Source organism: Uloborus diversus, chromosome 10 (genome assembly GCF_026930045.1).
Source record: "Uloborus diversus isolate 005 chromosome 10, Udiv.v.3.1, whole genome shotgun sequence".
Taxonomy (NCBI): domain Eukaryota; kingdom Metazoa; phylum Arthropoda; class Arachnida; order Araneae; family Uloboridae; genus Uloborus; species Uloborus diversus.
In genome coordinates this window covers 101,073,382-101,093,331 of record NC_072740.1, presented here as the reverse complement: position 1 = coordinate 101,093,331, position 19,950 = coordinate 101,073,382, and the positions used below count along the sequence as shown (strand labels likewise).

The 19,950-nt window shown below is 31.4% G+C and overlaps 1 protein-coding gene across 1 annotated transcript; it reads right to left on the bottom strand.

The window, feature by feature from the left end:
• Window positions 1-16,032: 16,032 nt before the first annotated feature.
• Window positions 16,033-18,582, bottom strand: LOC129231115 (uncharacterized). Its single transcript, XM_054865361.1, has one exon. It carries the CDS (start codon window positions 18,580-18,582, stop codon window positions 16,543-16,545), a length of 2,040 nt encoding a protein of 679 aa, XP_054721336.1. The 3' UTR covers window positions 16,033-16,542.
• Between the last annotated feature and the right edge of the window lie 1,368 nt (window positions 18,583-19,950).

Genomic DNA, 19,950 nt, shown 5'->3' with positions numbered 1-19,950 from the left:
TTATTTTTAACGTGTCAAAAAAATTAATAATATTTCAGTTCTTACAAGTACAATTCTCACAAAAGGATAAAATTCTGCTTACTTTTATGTATTTGTTCTTTCCTAATCTAGTATTATTTATTCACAATAAGCTTCAAAACGTTCAACACAAAACTTACTCAACTTTATAAAAACAGATTATTATTTCTGCATGTTAGACCTAAGCTCGACTGATGCTCAAAAACTTATGCGAACATGTGCAAGAGAGCAGCATCAATCTGTTATGACTGTTGGCTCTCCGTTTATGATTCGTTTTGAAAAAAAGGCACTGTGTAAATGTGCCCCGGTCTACCCTACAGCCAGTCTCTAAATAAAAACTAATAAAAAATTCGTGAGTAGTACAGTCAAATAGCTATCATCATTTTTAATTCATAGTGATAATCTGGTCATTGTGAGAAAGAATGTGTGTTTGTGTCGTCACATAATTATTCTGTTGTTGTTTTGTCATAAAATTTTGTGTTCAAAAGTGTCGTTCGTTGTAAAAGTGGTGTATCTCCTTGTAAATGATGTTACTATGCCTTTGCATATTTTTCCCCGTGAAAAAAAAAATCCAGTGTTTAGCTACTATTAATTATCAGATATTCAATATTTCAATAAGATTTCGCTTTTACACTGAAAGAACACTGACTAAATGCACACACTGAATGCTTTATACTGAACTAATTGCATAGGCGACTCTTACGGGAGGGGAGAGGGCAAGGGGAGCAACTTCCCCCTCATGCTTCTAGTTCTTTTCTTTCGGGTCCGTATGAGTACATTTTGCGTTTCGTTCTCAGAAAAAGTACCTAAGATAAAGATAGACCACTTCCGCAATCACTTAGATCAAGGTCGGGACGGTGGTAATCAAATGTGAGGACAAAGGATAATCTTTTTCTACTACTTCATCCTTAGGACGATGAAGGGATCATGTGCTTGCACCTCATTTTACGACATAAAAGACTGGGTGAAATAAAAATGATATTATTTTATACAAACTATATCATGTTCCTAAAGCAAAGCATTAATTCATTCATGACTTATCTCATTTATATTCTTATTTATTTACTCATTTACTTTCACTCTAATTAAGTAGTTTATCGATTCATTTATTATTTCATTTTTTTTTATTTATTTAAAGAGAAATGCTAATCAAGTAAAAAATGTCTCATAAGAAAAATATCTTAATTATTAATTTATCCAAAACACGGGGAGAGCTTTTTAATTTCCATTTTTGTTTGAAGTTAGGATTTTACTGCAAAAAGGAAAAATAGCGTTTCAATGCAATTTTATTTTAAAAACCATTATTCTCCTTTTAAGTACTGTAGTTTTTAAAACGAATTTAAAATTTTTCATTTAAAAAAGTGTAAGTTTTTTAACTACGTATGCAGAGGCGTGTATAGAGGGGAGAAGGGACATCTATTGACCTGGACCCGAACTTGAAGGGGAGCCTGAGATTTTTAAAATGACGGGTGGAATAGTATATGTAGGGATGTAGGGGTAAACAGTATGGAGGGGGCACGTAAAAGTCATTTGTGGCGGACTCCAAAATTTCTGTGCAGGTCCCTGTGCATATGTCACTTTGTTCCACAATCCTACACATGTTTTGTGACGGTAGGTTAAAGTCCCTTAATATGATATACCTCCTAATGTGGAATACCTGGGTGATTCTCAAAAATCCTAAGAATATTATGTCCCAGGAGCCTAACACAAGAGTCGTTTGACCTAGATTTTTATCTTTTTTTAATAAAAAATAACATTTCTGATGTTACTCCATTCTTGTTTAAATAATAGGCAACTCATTTATTTTTGCCTTCCAAAATGTTTGAATAAACATAAATTTAATCTTAGGGCGTGTCTCAACTCGTTTCTCAAATACGCTTAAATTATTTTAAAATTTTATACGAACAGTCCACAAATTTAATTTGTAGTAATAAATTATGCATACTTAAAGATGTAAAATAACATTCTTTAAAGGAATTTAATTATTTAAAAAATCAAGGTACATTATTTTAGTGTTCCCAGATTGTCATGTCATTCTCGTGGCCTAGGAACAGGAACGAGCACAGTAATTTTGGCGCCCGGCCCGGGCCAACAGGTGTCCCTTCTCTCCCTCCCCCTGTGCACGCCCCTATATAGGAATGAGTTCAAGTATTATAGATTTAAAAAGAAAAAGAAATTTTAATCCGCTGTACTATAACACTATAGGATCACCATTTTGTTGGATTCCATGAATATTCTGTTAATATGGTGTCTTCTGTTCTTATTAAAATTTTGAAGTTAAAAAATGGGTTATGTAAAATTTTTACTGTTATTCTCCTGGACAACATTTTTGTTTTAAATAAAACAAAATTCTTTTCATATAGTGTGAAATTGAATTAAGAGGTTAGAAAAGAGAAATAGCATTCTCTACCTCAGTTATAATTCTGGACCTGAGTAAAACGCAACTTGTAAGGAAAAAGTCATTCTCCCGGCTAAAAAAATACATTTTCCTGCCCCCCCCCCAAATCACCCTCCTGGCATTATTTTAAAAGCACCGGTAATACATCCAGTTGAATAGGATTTATTTCCAATAGATTAGTTAGAAAGTAAGATTATTATTTAAAAAAAAAAAAAAGCGGAATTCCGCAAACGATAAATAAAAAATGCAGCAGTAGAAAAATTCTATTTATTTGATTTTTTTTCCTATTCAGACGAGTCTTTTAAAAAGAAGTTCGTTAGTTATGCATTTTTTAAAAACTTTAATGCTGCTCAAATAGGTAAATGAAGTTGATTCAAATTTCTGGCTTAGGTAAATTAGAGCACAAATTTTTAGAACTAGGTATATACATTTTTAAATTAGAGAATTAGAAATAACAAACAATACAACTTAATGTGAAAATGTTAATAGTTTGTTGGTTTAGAATTTCAGTATAGCAATTGGGAAAAAAAAATATACATATACTAGCTGACCCAGCCACGCGTTGCTGTGGCAGAGAATGGAAATAATTTTTTACTCATTGTTTTTATACGATCAAATTATATAATATTTTTAACAAAGCTGGAGAAAGTTCCGTTGATTTTAAAGCCTCGTGAAAAATTCAGAAATCTTCCCGTTTAAAACCTGTCATGTTTCTGGAAAATAAGAGAAAACTTAGGTATGTATAACCGCTTGGCACCTTCCTGATTTAATTAGCAAGTTCCATCAGCAATATTGCAAGCATGGCCGAAGTCAAGCAAGAACTGCAAGCAAGTATCGCGCATTGCACTCGCCTGCAATTCTTGCGAAGCAACGTCGTCCAAACCTATTTGCTCCCTTTCAGCACTTAATCAACAGGGGCGGAGAAGCCCTACACTTTATGAATACGCTCAGTTAATCTTTGAACTGGAAGCTAGAAATATTTTTCACAACAGTGAGAAAACTGCATTCGTGCAACGTGTAGCAATTCAGAGAACTTTTTGACAATGATACTTGATTTTTCCAAGAAGTAGATAAAAACAACTGAAATTCTGAAACGTTACCCGGAAATACTCAGAAACGTTTCGGAAATTTTTTGCAGTGTACTTACTTCGTCCAATGGTGCAAAATTATTTGAAATTGATACGTAAAGCATCAGAATGTTGAAATTAAGCACTGACCAATATACAGATTTTGTATGCAGTTTATTCATGTCAGCCTTAACTATTGTTTTTACAATTGTTTTTAATCAATGACCTCACAAATTATACCACATAAATTGATAAGCTATAAAAGTGGAATTTTATGAATAAGGTAGATAACATTGATTTCGAACTATTGCTTCGATTATTTTAAATTAGTAAAATTGAAAATTATCTTTGTACTAATTTGTTCACAATGTTTTTGGTTAATCTGTCTTTTGCTAACACGAACAGGTTTGATGGTTTTTCCATACCTGAGCTGGCTACATGTAGTTGTGCCCATGGGAGAAACACTTAATTTTCAAGTCCAACTATCAAGTGATGGCATATCATAATGACTAAATGGCAAATTTGACGTTGAAATGCAAAATTTTCAGTTTAAACTAAAGCTTCATATTCATCTCTGGTGTAAAATCTGGATTTGGACATTTGTGTGTTTGTTAAACTTGATGCAATACGTCTTCAAACGTGAAAGTTATATAGTTTCTCCTTAAAAAATGATGATTGTGTTGGATAGTATGTCGTCAAAATTGTTTTAAACAGTTGACGAATACTGTTTCTCCTTATGTCAAACCTGCATTAGAAAGTGTCAACTCCCAATGACTTTGTGCGACCAATAAACACAATTTGCGACAACATCAGGATATGTATTTGACAGTCGACAATTGACGATCCACAAATATTCCTGTCTGTTCGGGAATGCTTACCGAAAACAAAACTGCTACAAAACCAGTGCGATTACAGAGGCAATTATGATTTTAAAAAAAAATTATCTGGGAATAGACTCTCAATTAGTTTCCTTTTTGTCTCAACGGCAGTGTAGAATTTGTCTGACTATTTGTTGTACTGTATATTTTGATACAGTTCAATTTCACCGTTTCCAATACCCAGCAATTGCTTAGAAAATACTTGTGGGATTAGATTATTTTGCGTTTATACTCGCATGTTCATTGTCAATCGCATTATCTCGACATTACCTTATAAAAACGATTGTTTTAAACATGCGTTGATTACATCGGAATAACTGGTAATGTCTGCCGGAAGTCCTCAGACAATATTCAGACAATTTCGCCTAAAAGTTTATCGTTGTCGTTCAAATCTTGCACAATCCTATGATGTGCTTCGAATGAATGCTTTTACTCATGAGCCATAGTACACTTATCCCAAATTTTAATTTCACTCTCTTGCAACACTATAGCCATTCCACTTTTTTTTTTTCCTTTAAGGTTACACATTGCGTTTTGTTTGTTATGAATATCTAATCGACAACTTTAAAGCTGAATGTGCTGTTCGTCTACCATCTAAAAAAAGTAGGAGCAATGCCTGACGATGCAATTGTCACTGCAATTTTCTTTTGCGAACGTATCTTTGCAAGAATTATTGTTATTGAAAATCTCTTGGGGGAACAAAGTAAAGAAAATAATTGTTTTCCGCTTAAATTCATTAACCTTCCTGAAATTAACCTTGAATATTTTTGAAGAATTCAGTAGTCTTCTTGGTTAAAGGCAGTTATGATTCTGGCACCTTCAGAGAAGCCTAACGCAGGTTTAGTATAATAGCCTGGAACCTTCCAGCTTTTCTAAGAAAGCTCTCAAAGCATTAATGCACGCACTGCCAACGCGAAGACAGACTCTCAAGCAGGTATCTTGAACGTAACTCCTCTGCAATTTTTGCACAGTTTCGTGATCCAGATATCTTTTCGCACTCATTGGGTGTTGAGTCAATCTGGACGAACCGTAATCGCTCTGAAACCGATACGCCTATTAAATACGTTAGTTAATCTTGATACTGGTGGAGAAAAATATTTTTCTCAACGGTGTGAAATCTGCAATTTGTAGCAATTCAAGGAAACGTTTTGAAAAATATAGGTGATTTTCTCAGGAAGTGAATAATAGCCTGTAATATCCCGAAACGTTATATGGAAATTCTAAGCAACATTTCTAAATTTTTTGTCATTGTGTTTTTAGCAGCAAGTCATACGATGTTAGTGTTATATCGATTAATTAACTTACACCGCCATCTATTAAGAATTTTTAGAACTAAACAATTAATTCACACTATTATTGCATAATTAATATGAAATTTGCAGTAAAAAATTATAAAAACTATCCTATCTTTTAAGTTGGACCAAATGACACATAGATATGAAATTTGAGAAAAATCGGTTGAGTAGTTTCGGAGTTTACCCCGAACAAACATCGTGACACGAGATTTTTATATATATAGATATACAGTGGCTCCCAAAAGTGTTCGTACACCTACAACTTTCAATGAAATAGGATCCTATCCACTGGTTGGAATGAATATTTCGGAATAGGTATTTAATTATAAGATCTATGATCAATTTTCAACAAAACTACATGATTTTTTTAAAAAAAATATTAAAACTTAATTTTTTAAAAATCAAAAACCAAAAAGTGCCGGAAATTTTATCTCACAAAAGTCTTCATACACTTTGAAAAGTGTCTATATATTATTGAATAATCTAACTTTTTATAAAACTATTATTTAGTAGAATATCATGCAGTATCAACAACACCTTTTAAACGTCTGGGAATAGATTTCATTCTTTTTTATTTCTTTTTTTTGCTCAATTTCTGAGTAAGTGTTTAACCACACTTCGAACCTTTCCGTTTCTAGCTCTATTTTCGTTTCAAAGCCGTATTTTCGTAATGTAGCCTCCAGATATCTCCAAATATGTTACATTAAGTTCAAATCTGGAGATTGAAGGGGTATTTTCTAAACTTTAGGACAATTTTTGAGGCACTAGACGCAAACGTTGAAAACCGTGTGCTTCTTAATGTTATCTTGATAAAAAGACAAAGTTGCTTCCGATAACCAAATTTTCGGCTAAGAGTTTAAAATTCGCTTTTAAAATATTTAAATGAACAGCATGATTCATTATTTCATCAAAAAATTCCAAACTATCAAGTCCTGGTGCTGATATGCACTCTCACACCAGAACACCTTTACCGTCCTGATTAACTGCTTCAACTAAGTTCTTAAGATTAAGTTTCTAATTTTTTCTTCTATTTACAATTATACAACAATTTATCCAGAAATGTTGAATTCATTTCTATCTGTAAGTAAGACGTAATTCCAAAACGTTTTGAGCTAATTTATCATTGATTTTGCGACGAAAAGCCGAAGCTTTGTTTTTCGCACGGCCAAGAAAATATCTGCGGGAAGAGGTCCCATTTAATCCAGCTAATCAGAGATCTTGGCGAACAATTTTAGGTCAAAATTAAATGTAAAAATTTTCATTTAACTCTGCAGAAACTTTTCCAGCACTCAAATGCGTATTTTTCATAAATTTTTTAACTGTAAATCTCCGATCACGCTTTGTCAACTTTGCCGGTAGACCTTTTCTTATCTTGTTTTCGGTTTAATTCTTTTCTTTAAAGCATTTTATCAAGCACTTTACTATAGAATGGAATAAATTAACTTATTTAGAGACATTTCAGACCAGTTTACCGCTACTGTAAGGAAAAATTCAGATTTCGAATGGTGTTTATGGTTTTTTTACGAATACCAGCCATTTTACAGTACTAAGTACAATATTAAGAAATAAATAAACAAAAAATTAAAGCCAAATGACTTTTAAGGGTCAACACAATGCAAAAATAATAAAAAAACGACATATCATAAATTTAATCATGAATTTATTCGAAAATATTTGAGTGTACGATGACTTTTGTTTCGTAATATTTATCTGTCTCTTCGTTTTTTGACCCATTTCAAAAAGAAGATCCGTCAATAATTTGAAAAAACTGCTGGGTTGTATTTGGAATGACGTAAGAATGATGTGAAAAAATATTGGACTTCATATTCAAATTTAGTTTCGCGTTATTTTGGTTTTAGTAAAAAATTTCAAAGTGTACGAACACTTTTGGGAGCCACTGTATATACGTATGTACATGTATTTGTATATATACATATATATTGATAAAATAACTGTCCGTTATTCGGGGTTAAAGCTATTCAGAGTACTTAATATGGAAAAACCTATGTAAAGGGACTGAGGCTTGAAGGTATGTTCGATTTTGGAGTGTCCCTTATGGCAGATTTTACATAGATTTTTTTTATGTGAAATAAACATACTTTTTCATTTAGGTTACATTTATTTCTTTATTACTATAGTTAAATTTTTGATAACCTTTGATGAAACTCATTTTGTCACACTTCTGGTGCTGCTTGACACCAGATTTTTATTTTCTTAAATCTGTATCACAACTACTTAAAAATGCAAAATATTTAATTTACATACAGTAGATATAAAACAATTAGTGTGGCTAACATAACATTTGAGCTGTAACTAATGTAATAGTTTAGATGTGACTGACGTAACATTTTAAAAATGAGTGCTATTATTTAAAACTTATTTAATTTAGTGTACATTTTCAATACAATTTTTAATAAGTAGACCTTCTATATTGGTTAAAAATTCTTAGGGTGAAAAATATCTCTAGTATTGTTACAGTATGAAGCTTCTGTCTACTAAAAAAAGGCTTTTTTAAAGGTTTTCTTTAAAAAGAAATACTTTCAAATTAAAGAAGAATTTTTTTAAAAAAAAGAAGAGTGGGTAAAGCAAAGTGATTACTCAGCTGAATATGAATTATACACAAAAATCCAATATAAAGAATTAAGAAAAAAGAAAGACAATCTTAACAAAGATGAACGTTTATATTTTTTAGAAAAAATCTCCACTAATTCATAAAATGAAGTATAATAGCAGCTCGTTGGAAAACATTTGAATATGTTTTTGATACAGTGACAATAAACGCAGCTGTAGCATATTACGGAAAATGCATGAATGATGATTTAGAAATTTATACATTTGCGGTGATATCTAAAATTAAAATTCATTCTGCAAAACACTTTTTCATGCTTTTTCATTCAGGTTACATTTATTTCTTTATTACTATGGCTAAATTTTTGATAACCTTTGATGAAACTCATTTTGTCACTCTTCTGGTGCTGCTTGACACTCTTCTGGTGTGTGAAAATTTGACCCCTGTTTTGAGGGGTATAGCATAGTTAAACTGAGTTCCCTTTATTTTTCTCCTTATAACTTCCTAACAAACAGTAAATATATTTTTTTCCAGATTTTTGTAAGCATTTTTATTTAAAAAAAATTTCAATTGGAAAATATCAGGTTTTTAAAGAATCATCTTTCTATGTTTTTTACACAAGCATCCGAAGAAAAAAAAAAGCGTCAGAACTATTTGTTTCACAGTTGCTGCTTCTTCTTGAGATCTGAAACAGTGGTCAGAACAGGGGCGGAGCAAGCGAGTGACCATAAGGGCTATTAACCTCGTAAGTATAGGAATAAATCTTTTTAATAGAAAAAAAACAATAATGGACTATATATCGTTCCAGAAGTGTAGAAAATTGGTTCACTTTCCTGGTGAGTGAAAATTAGCCCCCCCCCCCCCCCTGATTTGATGGGTGTAGCATAGTTAAAGTAAGTCCCCCTTATTTTTCTCCTTATAACTTCCTAACAAACAGTAAATATAATTTTTTCCGGATTTTTATTTTTTTAAAAATTGCGATTGGAAAATGTCAGGTTTTTGATGAATCACCTTTCTATGTTTTTTACACAAGCATCCGAAAATTAGACAGCGTCAGAACTATTTGTTTCAGAGTTGCTGCTTTTTCCTGAGTTCTGAAACAGTGGTCAGAACAAGGGCGGAGCAAGCGAGTGGACCATAAGAACCATTAACCTCGTAAGTATAGGAATAAATATTTTTAATGGAAAAAACAAACGAAAATGCAACTATGTATCGTTCTGGAAGTGTAGAAAATTAGTTCACTCTCCTGGTGTGTGAAAATTTGACCCCCTGTTTTGAGGGGTGTAGCACAGTTAAAGTGAGTTCCCTTTATTTTATTCCTTATAACTTCCTAACAAACAGTAAATATAATTTTTTTAAAGTTTTTTTTAAGCATTTTTATTTAAAAAAATTTTGCGATTGGAAAATATCAGGTTTTTGATGAATCACCTTCCTATTTTTTTACACAAGCATCCGAAATTAAGACAGAGTCAGAACTGTTTGTTTCAGAGTTGCTGCTTCATTTTGAGGTCTGAAACAGTGGTGGAGCAAGCGAGTGACCATAAGGGTCATTAACCTCGTAAGTAAAGGAATAAATGTTTTTAATAGAAAAAAAAACCGATAATGCAACTATACATCGTTCCAGAATTGCAGAAAATTGTTTCGCTCTGACTTCTAACCCCTTCCCTTCCCACCGTTTAGCCCAGATCTTAACCCCATAGGAAACGTGTGGGATGTGGTGGAAAGACGCATCCTACAGCACTCTCCTCTTCCATCTAATTTAAGATCCATTCCATAGAAATGTCAACCTCAGCCACAGATTTTTGTTTTTCACACAAAGCGCTTATTGTGACCTATCATTTCATTCAACATACATTGTAGTATATAAATCCAGTAACAGTTTGAAAAAGTTTCATTCGGTGCTTTTGTTTCGGCTGTAAACGTGCAAGGTTATAGAAAAAGTCTTAGCACAGCTACGCAAAAAGCATACCTCTAAGTTTTCTGGCATAATGTAAAAAGATTTGCAATTTTTTTAAAGAACTATATTTATTCTGAAAGATTAGAAGTTGGCCCAATAAAATTGACTGTTCTTTTTACATACATCATTGCATAAATGTTTTAATTAGTTTTATTATTTCACTGAAAATATTTGCGTTACATTAGTCACCAAAATGTATACTATTTTCTGCTTAAAAACCAAACCCGGTAATTGTACCAGTGAAGCTTTTTCTTTTCTTACATCTGTATCACAACTACTTAAAAAGTGCAAAATATTTGTTTTAGATACAGTAGATATAAATTAATTAGTGTGACTAACGTAACATTTGAGCTGTAACTTAACGTAATAGTTTAGATGTGACTAACGTAACTTTTAAAAATAAGTGCTATTATTTAAAACTTATTTAATTTAATGTACATTTTCAATAAAATTTTGAATAAGTAGACATTTTATATTGGTAAAAATATTTAGGGTGAAAAATACCTTTAGTATTGTTACAGTCTGAACCTTCTGTCTACTTAAAAAAGGGTTTCTTAAAGGTCTTCTTTAAAAAGAAATACTTCCATTTTAAAGAAGAATTTTTTTTAAAGAAGGGTGGGTAAAGCAAAGTGAGTACTCTGCTGAATATGCATTAAACACAAAAATCCAATATAATGAATTAAGAAAATAGAAAGACTATCTTAACAAAGAAGAACGTTTATATTTTTTAGAACATATCTCAACTAATTCTTAAAATGGAATAATAGCGGATAGTGTGAAAACATTTGAATATGTTATATGATACAGTGACAATAAACGCTGCTGTAGCATATTACGGAAAATGCATGAATGATGATTTAGAAATTTAAACATTTGCGGTGATATCTGAAATTAAAATGCATTCTGCAAAACTGTTTGAACACTTTTTTTTTCAACATTACATTTTAATTCAGGATATACAGCAACACTGTTCGTTCAATGAATTAGTAAACCTTGAAGAATAATATGTCGTTGAAAAGTACTACGGAGTTTCATATGAAGATAATTAGTATATTAGCAGAATACTAGAACTTGGTGAAACTATCATCTTGTATAAAATTAACTTTTTAAAAGAGAAATAATTAGGATTTTTTTTGGCACATTCAAATTGAATTAATTAAACTAAATCCTTCCATTCGATTTCTTACGCTAATCTAGAGAAAAAAGTAAAGAAATAACCATAATAAAACATTAAAAAAGTTCCTAAAAAGTGTAAAAATAATGTAAGTGCAAGAGATTAATCACAAAATGTTTTTTTTATATGTATGCATTGCTTGTTATTCGATGGTTACGTTAGTCACGTTACGTAAGTCGCAGTCTTTCGTAAATGTATCACTAACGGCCAAAAAAAAAAAAAGAAAAAAAGAAAGAAAAAAATGCTGTAATACATATGTTGCATAATTTTTAAAGTAGACTGTTAATTTTTTACAAATACATCACCTAATTTTAAATACCTGAGTAACTTTCAGAGAAAATTTGCCTCGTCACAATGGATTGTTTCTCAGGGTTGCAAAAATGTTACGTTAGTCACAATGCCTTCTTTGCTGAAAGAATACCTATCAGCGATTATTTTTCTTCGAATACTTGGTAGAAAAGAAAAATAGTCACCTTGTGCATTTTAAATCTACATATTAAACCAAAAAAAAATCCTTTCACTTCAAGTTTTAAGTAAAAAGAGTTAGAAAATCAGCTGCGAATGTTCTGTTAGTCACTAGGCATGACCCTTATGTGCTTTGGCTATCATTGGTGATCGTTGTCTCAGAATTTTCGGATCAAACCTCGTATGATTACTTTTATGTATATGTCGGGGAATGTGGGGCAAAGTAAAGTAGCGGGTCAAAGTGAAATGGTGAAATGTTTACTCTGGTTTTTGCGTCATCTATCTGGCAATATTTTGATTATGTAGTACCATATGTGGTCTATTACAGTCATGAAAAAGATATCTCAGGAGATAAAAGATTACGACAATGCAAAAAATTTTTGCAAATTGATACTAATATTGTAATATTTTGTGTAAGTCAAAATTTATTTTTATTATTATAAAATGATAAATTTCTTGTTATTAATGTTTGAAATAATAATTTAGACCTACTAATAATCGGTGCACTAATTATTTATTTAATATTAAGCTTCTTTTTATTTTTAATGTTTAGTACAATTATTCATGTGCATGCGGTGCAAAATTGATGGGGCAAAAATAGATCATTTCCTATATTAATTCAGTCATTCTTTTAGCCACTTACTTATTCACGTATTAATTTAAAAAATTTTAACATTCCTTCATTTGTTAATTCACTAATTTTTTCATTCATTCAATTATTTTCTTATTCATTCACAATTTTATTCACTCATTCATTTTTTTATATATATTTATTAATTATTTCATTCATTTATTCGTTCAATGGTTCATTGTCTGTTTATTTCTTCATTAATTATTTTATTTACTTATTCATTTAATCAAAAATATTGTTAATTATCAAATACAAACGATTATATTAAATAAATATTGTATTTTTCACTTTGGCCCCCATGGGAAAAAAAAGAGAAACTCTTCCACTTTCTTTTTCAAGGTAAAAATGTATTGCTAAAATTTAAAAATAATGTTTCAATGCCAGTTTTATTATAAAATATAGTTATTTCTTTATGTGTCATAATTTTCAAAACAAATTACGATATTTTTCATTTAAAAAAAGTAGGTTTTCTTAACTATTTCACATTGCCCCACATTCCCCTATTTACTTCAAAACACAAAACTCACTTATAGTTTGAGGATTTTAAAAACCCACCTGTTCTATGACAGATGTAATCATTTGAAGATGTTTACAAAAGGTAACCAAAGAGATCACCAAAGGTAGACCTTTAGTCTTCAGAACTTATTTTAATGCTCAAGTTGCTTGGATTCAGTCAAAAATATAAAAAATTAAAATGATAAAAAATGTAAAATATGTAAAATGTGAAATAAAAAAGGAAGTACGGCAGCTAAGATCCCATTTAAATTAAGCCTTAATCAGCAAAATTTATATAAATAACGAAGTCAGATTGTCACCAAAGTCTATTCTCTAATTAGGCAGAGTCATAAAAAAAGACGAATTAACTGTATCATCAAAAGCGGTTCGTTACACATATCTTAAAGTTAGTAAAATTTACACTGTTACTGATAAAGTAGGGGAATGTTGGGCAAAGTGAAGATGACGTAGCTTTTTCTAAATGAACAAATTGGAAATTTGTTTTGAAACTAGCAGTACATAAAGAAAGAACAACGTATTTTGTAATAAAACTTTGCATTGAAACATTATTTTTAATTTTTTGCAGTAATTTTGTGCCTTCAAAAAAGGTGGAAAACTTTCACTTTTTTTCATGGGGCAAAGTGAAGAATAAATTCTTTCTACTGAAATATTTTTTTTTTCTATTCGATTGTAAAGAATACTTTTGATCAAATATGTTCCTAAATAAATGCATAAATGAATAAATCAAAAGATAATGAGACAAAACCAATTAATTAATTAATTAATTAGAAAAATAAATCAGTTAATAAAATAGTGAATGAATGAATAAATAAGAGAATTATTAAATGAAGGAACGTTAATGAAATAATTAATAAATGAATATGTAAATTATTTGATAAAAGATTGAATAAATAAATGAAATGAACTATTTCACTTTGCCCTACATGCACTTGAAAAATTGTGCAAAATATTTAAAACTGACTTACTTACAAATAATCTTAATATTAACTAAATAAATACTGCACCGAACATTACAAGGTCTCAATTATTATTCAAAATTTTAATAATAAGAAATTTATCATTTTATAATACCAAAAATAAGTTTTGATTTACGACAAAATATTACAATTTGAGTAACTATTTTTGAAAATTTCTTGTATTATCATATGCTTTGATCAGCCGAGATAATATTTTCCTGATTGGTTTAGACTACATATGTACCTATTTCGTTAAAAGATTACCAGACAGGTGGCGCTAAAAGCACAGTAAATATTTCACCATTTCACTTTGCCTCGCTATTTCATTTTTCCCCACATTCCCCTACATTATCATTGTAACTATTAGGCATTAATAAATCAGAATTTCAGTGAAGGACATTATGAGACATTTTCATTTTACATGCACGCCATGCACGGCCATTCAAGAAATCATAAAACATTTTCTTAGAAAAAACACCGGATTTGGTGTACATCCTTTTGTTAAGTAATTAAAGGGGTTCAAACGAGCTAATGTTTAGATTTTTAAAAAATGTTTTTTTTTTTTAGTACATCGTCCTTCAAAAATCGTTAATTCTTAAAATTTTTATTTCCAAGGCTGTATACATCGAAGCATTATAAAATATGTTAGGAAACTGTCATATAAGGGCGTTTAACTGCCATCTTTGTTTAGTAAATATAGCTTTTTTTTCATGGGGAAAAAATCATAAATTTGGCGAAAATGCAGTTTTTTCCCCTTAAAAATAATATTTTTTCTTTACCCAACTGAATTTTTTCAAAATCCCATGTCTAGATGATATATGGATCCTTATTCATTTTTTAAAAAATAATTATTCAAATAATTTAAATACTTTTGAAATAATGCCCAATTAAAATCCAGTGTTTTGCTGTTGTTTTAAAAAATGACCGATTTTGTGCAGAATTTTAGTAGGTTATAACAGAAGAAAAAAAATCTTGTAGAATCCTTTTGGGATATATCATATACCCCTTAGTTGTAACTACTATATTTTTTTAAAAAAAATCGGAGATGGCCATATGGCACTTTTCATGCCTGCCTTCCTGATTTGATTGCAAATAGTTTTAAATATTTCACCATCTCACTTTGCCTCACATTCCCCTACATTATCATTGTAACTATAAGGCATTAATAAATCAGAATTTTAGTGAAGGACATAACTAGACATTTTCACTTTACATGCACGCCATGGGCGATAAGGTTACTTTCTAGAAATCATAAAACATTTTCTGAGAAAAAACATAGGATTTGGTGTACATCCTCTTGTTAAGCAGTAAAAGGGATTTAAATGAGCCGATTTTTTTTTAAAATGATTTTTTGAGTAATCTCACTTTAAAAATCGTTAATTTTTGAACATTTTCAATTTTTAAAAGGCTGTATGCACCTTAGGATTTATGATGAAATATTTTAGGAAATTATCATATAAAGACTTTAGACTGCCACCTTCGTTTAGTAAAAGAAACTTTGTTTTTCATGGCGAAAAAAAATCATAAAATTGGTAAAAATGCAGTTTTTTCAGCACAAAAATACTTTTTTTTTCTTCATCAACAAACTCACCTAAATTTTCAAAAACGATGTCTAGAAGATACATGGATCCTTATTTATTTTTAGAAAAAAGAATTATTCAAATTTGTTAAATACTTTTGAAATATAGAGTGCCCAATACAAATCGAGTGTTTTGCTGTTTTTTTTTTTTTTTTCAAATGGCCGATATTGTGCAGAATTTTAGTAGGCTGTAACTGAAGAAAAAAAAATTCTTGCAAAATCCTTTTGGGATACTTTATATGCCCCTTAGTTGTAACTACTGTATTCATTTATTTATTTATTTTTTAATATCGGGAATAGTTTTATGACACTTTTCATACCTGACTGCCAGATTTGAAATGGAATCACTCATGTAGTAAATCAAATACAATTGGTAGAAAGTATCAAAGGATTACAAGATTTACTATAAATTTTGCTCATTAAAGTCTTAACATTTTGTGCAAGGGACAAGAACTTCTCAAAACTACTTTCACATTACTAAATAAAAGATAAGGCCTAAAAAGGAAAGTAATTTTATTGCTCTTACAATCATAATCATTATGCTACTTTTCGATAGATAAAAAAGTTACAAATACAGAGCTTTACATTTTCAAAACATTTGTTTTAGCTTTAAAAAATAAATTACGTGAGTATAAAAACTACCATTTCTTAATCAAAAGAATAGGAACGAAGTTAAATTATGACATACTTTTGATTCGATCGGTATACATTATCACAAAAGTCTTTTTTTTTTTACAAGAATACATTTAAAGTTCACACATAAAACTGACAGAAATTCGAACACATTTCAGTATCTAAGTCCATTTTTAAAATAAGACGAAAATGTTTGAAAGTTGTTTGGCATAACACACACACCTATACACTACAGTCTGACTTCCTTAACCACAAATGAGCAAATTTCCATGAATCTCTTTTATCACAGTGCATGACAGAAAGTAGTTGAAAGTAAAATTTGGGAAAAACATACACTGCGTAAAGTTGCTGATAGTAAAAATCACTTACAAAGATTGCAAATAGTTGGCAACACAGATGCGAGTTTTCAAAGGTATAATGTTCCTATACGCTTGTGCTGCATACTTAGTTTTCCACCAACAACTTCGGGACAAAAATGTGACTTTCGGTTGTCTAAACCATTGAAAAACGGTTCAAAGTTCCTATACTTGCATAATTGAGCCGCCGGGTGGTTAACGTCCACGAATAAATCCGTCATTGACTTAGGTCTTTGCATCCGGCTTCTTCTTTCATAACTTCTTTCCTTTGAGCTACCGGAACCACTTGACTCTTGGCCTCTAGTATGATTCAAATTAAGCGCATCAAACTCAGCTACTAGATTACCAAGGGATTTGTATCTTATATTAAACAGCGGCGAGTTTGACGCGGATTTGCTACGTGCCCGTTGGTTAGGATTTTGAGCATCTTTCAATACTGGCTGATTTTTTGGGTTTCTTGAAAATCGCTGCCGTTGATGAATTTTGTTTTGAGCTGGATTTTTCATAAGAAGCTTTTTGACTCCGTAATTTAAGTGGTGAGATACAATTGGCTGTTCTTCTGTCCAGATTCTGCATCTAGCTTCCGGTATGCTTCTTTTTCGATCTTTTCGAACTGACACTTTTTCATAAATGTGCTCTTCAACAGGATTAATATCGTCTATGTCGCCATCCTGGATAACAATATTGTTGTGGAACTGAACTGGCAAGGCGGGGAGCTCATCTTTTGATGCTCTTCTTACAGGAATAGTTTCAATGGGTGGAGGTTTAGGCTTCTCAGGCGTTTTATTACTAGCGGTCGAATTAGTTGCTACTGGCGAACTAGATGGAGAGGAACTGTGGCGTAGTGAAAGTTCAGTATTACCATTCACGTCACCTTTTAAATTATGAGCAATTTCTGGTGGGAGTGGGGCAAGTCCTCTCACATAATCATAAATTTGATCCACTTCATCATAATTAACGTCCATGTCATCAGACAGATAATCGTTTAAGCTGCCAGTTGGTGATACTTCTTGTTTAGGTGTATCTTTAATTTTAGAGTTTTTATCAGAAGAGTTGCGTTGTCGAAGTTGTATCTTTGGTAAACATTTTTCGCGAGGTTTTTGTATCTTAACTTTTTTTCCACGAGTGTCTTTTAAAAGTGAAATATCGAATAACTGTATTTGATTTGACATTTCTTGCATTAAGCTCTTATATTTCTTGATCAGAAAATCATAGTTTTTAAGCTTAAGTAGAGTCTCTACATTTTTTGGTGCTTGTACCTTCAGTTGAGCTGAAGGTGGTAGAGTTACTATATTTGCATCTTTAAGTAAAGGTAGAGCCATGACACTCTCTTCTTCAAAAAGAGAGTACAGCCTCATTTCAGGTACAAAATTAGAATTTGATTTTACACTAAACGGTGGTTTGCCATGAACTAAACGAACCATCAAAGGTAAGCATTTTGCTAGCAAATTGTCGATAGTGTGAACACCTGATATATTCTCTTCAGTAGCAACCGTGCTGAACTTTCCTTTTTGTTCAAAACCGAGAAAGACAGCATCTCCCTTAGCAGTAAAGCATTTCAAATATCGTCCAGATTTTGATCTAGCATGCATCACTTTAACTTCATCAACTGCAATTAATGTCTCCCCGGAGTAAATGGTTTTAGTTTTGTCGGACAAAATATCTGCATCATCAACTTTTGCGAGGTGAGCTTTAATGTTTTCACGAACGAGACAAGTGGCCGGAGATTTTCGCCACAACTCATAAACAGTCTCAATGCAGGGTACTGGTTTCAAGTCTTCACTTAAAATTTCAAACCAGCCTTCATAAGAATCGGGAATAGCAAGCTTCGATCCAACGGGCACAATATTTTTTTTATTCTTAAACTTGACACACTGAGCAGCAACTTTTATTCGTTTAGATCTGGCGATCAAGACAATTTGATTTAGAGAAGGATTGGCAAAGCTCGGTACGCCTAAATTGGCGAATTGACCTTTGGTGATTTTAGCTACTTGAGGTAGCTCATATTTATTGATGAAATCATGAAGGTAGCAGTCTTCATCATTCCACTTTACTGCTGCGAGGTAAGCACTAGCTGCTGGGAATGACATTTTTCCTTTGATCTTCTTTTTATTTTCTTTGAATTGACGTAGATTGATATTTGTGCACTCTGACGAAAAGATAAGCTAATATTTAAAAACAGCTATGGAACTTCCTTCGCAGCTTCTTCATTCGAACACTCGAGTAGCGAATCAGGAACCTAAGGAGAAAGAAATACTTTTAATATGAAGTAAATCTAAAACAAAAATAATGTATTTTGAGAAAATAATAGTAATCAAAAGTGTTGATGATCTACGATATTTTCCAGTACTGATAACATTGTACAGTAACATAGTGACAAGCTACTACATTCATTAAATTTGAAATCATCAAGTAAGAAGCTGCATTTTTTTATTATGTATTACAATGAAACCTCGATTTTACGTTTTATAAGGGACTGGGTTGAAAAAAACGTAAGTTGCTGGAAAACTTTAAATGCGAGAAATATATAGAAAGCAAAAATCAAATAGGAAAAACTAAGGGTAGTAAAGATGACTCATTCGAAAGGTTTAATATCTATGTTTTACGAAAACAACATTATTGTTGATATCATTTTTTAACATGTTAACACATTTAGTTGAAAATCCAGGCGGTGAGGTTGAAAATAATCCGTAATAGTGGGTTGCTTTTAAGTCATTAAGTTTGAAGTAAATCCAGCATCTTCAGGGATTGAAATACTTCGTAAGTTTTTTCATTCCTGAACTTTATGAAGAAGAAAACAGTGTTTCAATATTTGAAAGCAGTTCAATGCAATATTGAAAGAAGCGAACTTTTTTGTCTCCCAAAAAATGAAAGGTAAGAAAAGTTTTGCATAAATCTCGAGACAACTAAAATTAAAATATTGAACTTCTCATAAAAGCGATTTTTTCTTATTTCAGGCACTGAACATGTCTGAACATGGTTTGTTTTATATTCATCTAAGTTCGCTACAGTTTAAAATGAAACTTGAATACTTATTTCGCCAAGACAATTGAAATATTTTTAATTCATTTTCGTTTAACTCAAAAGAACAGTTGGTGAGCTAATTTTCTTCTGTTGTTGGTATCAAGAAAATCTTTCAAAGATACTTGTAAATATTTTTTTCTTCAGGTACACACATTATTTATTTGTACGTTAAATGCATCATTAGGTTAAAGTAGCCAGTCTCCCTAAATTTCTCTAATCTGACACTAGGTGTTGCCATGGGGTGCCCACCTAGGAGGGGTCATGGCGCAGACTGCGCCATTGAAATTTTTAGAGGGGGTGCTTTAAGGGGTATTTTTCTCATTTTTTGGAGAGTTTCTTGCTTTTTTTTAGGGGGGGGGTCTCTGCGATATTGAGGGGGTGCACCCTTGACCTTACTGGGGGTGGACACCCCTGCATTGGTGACATTTTTTCTG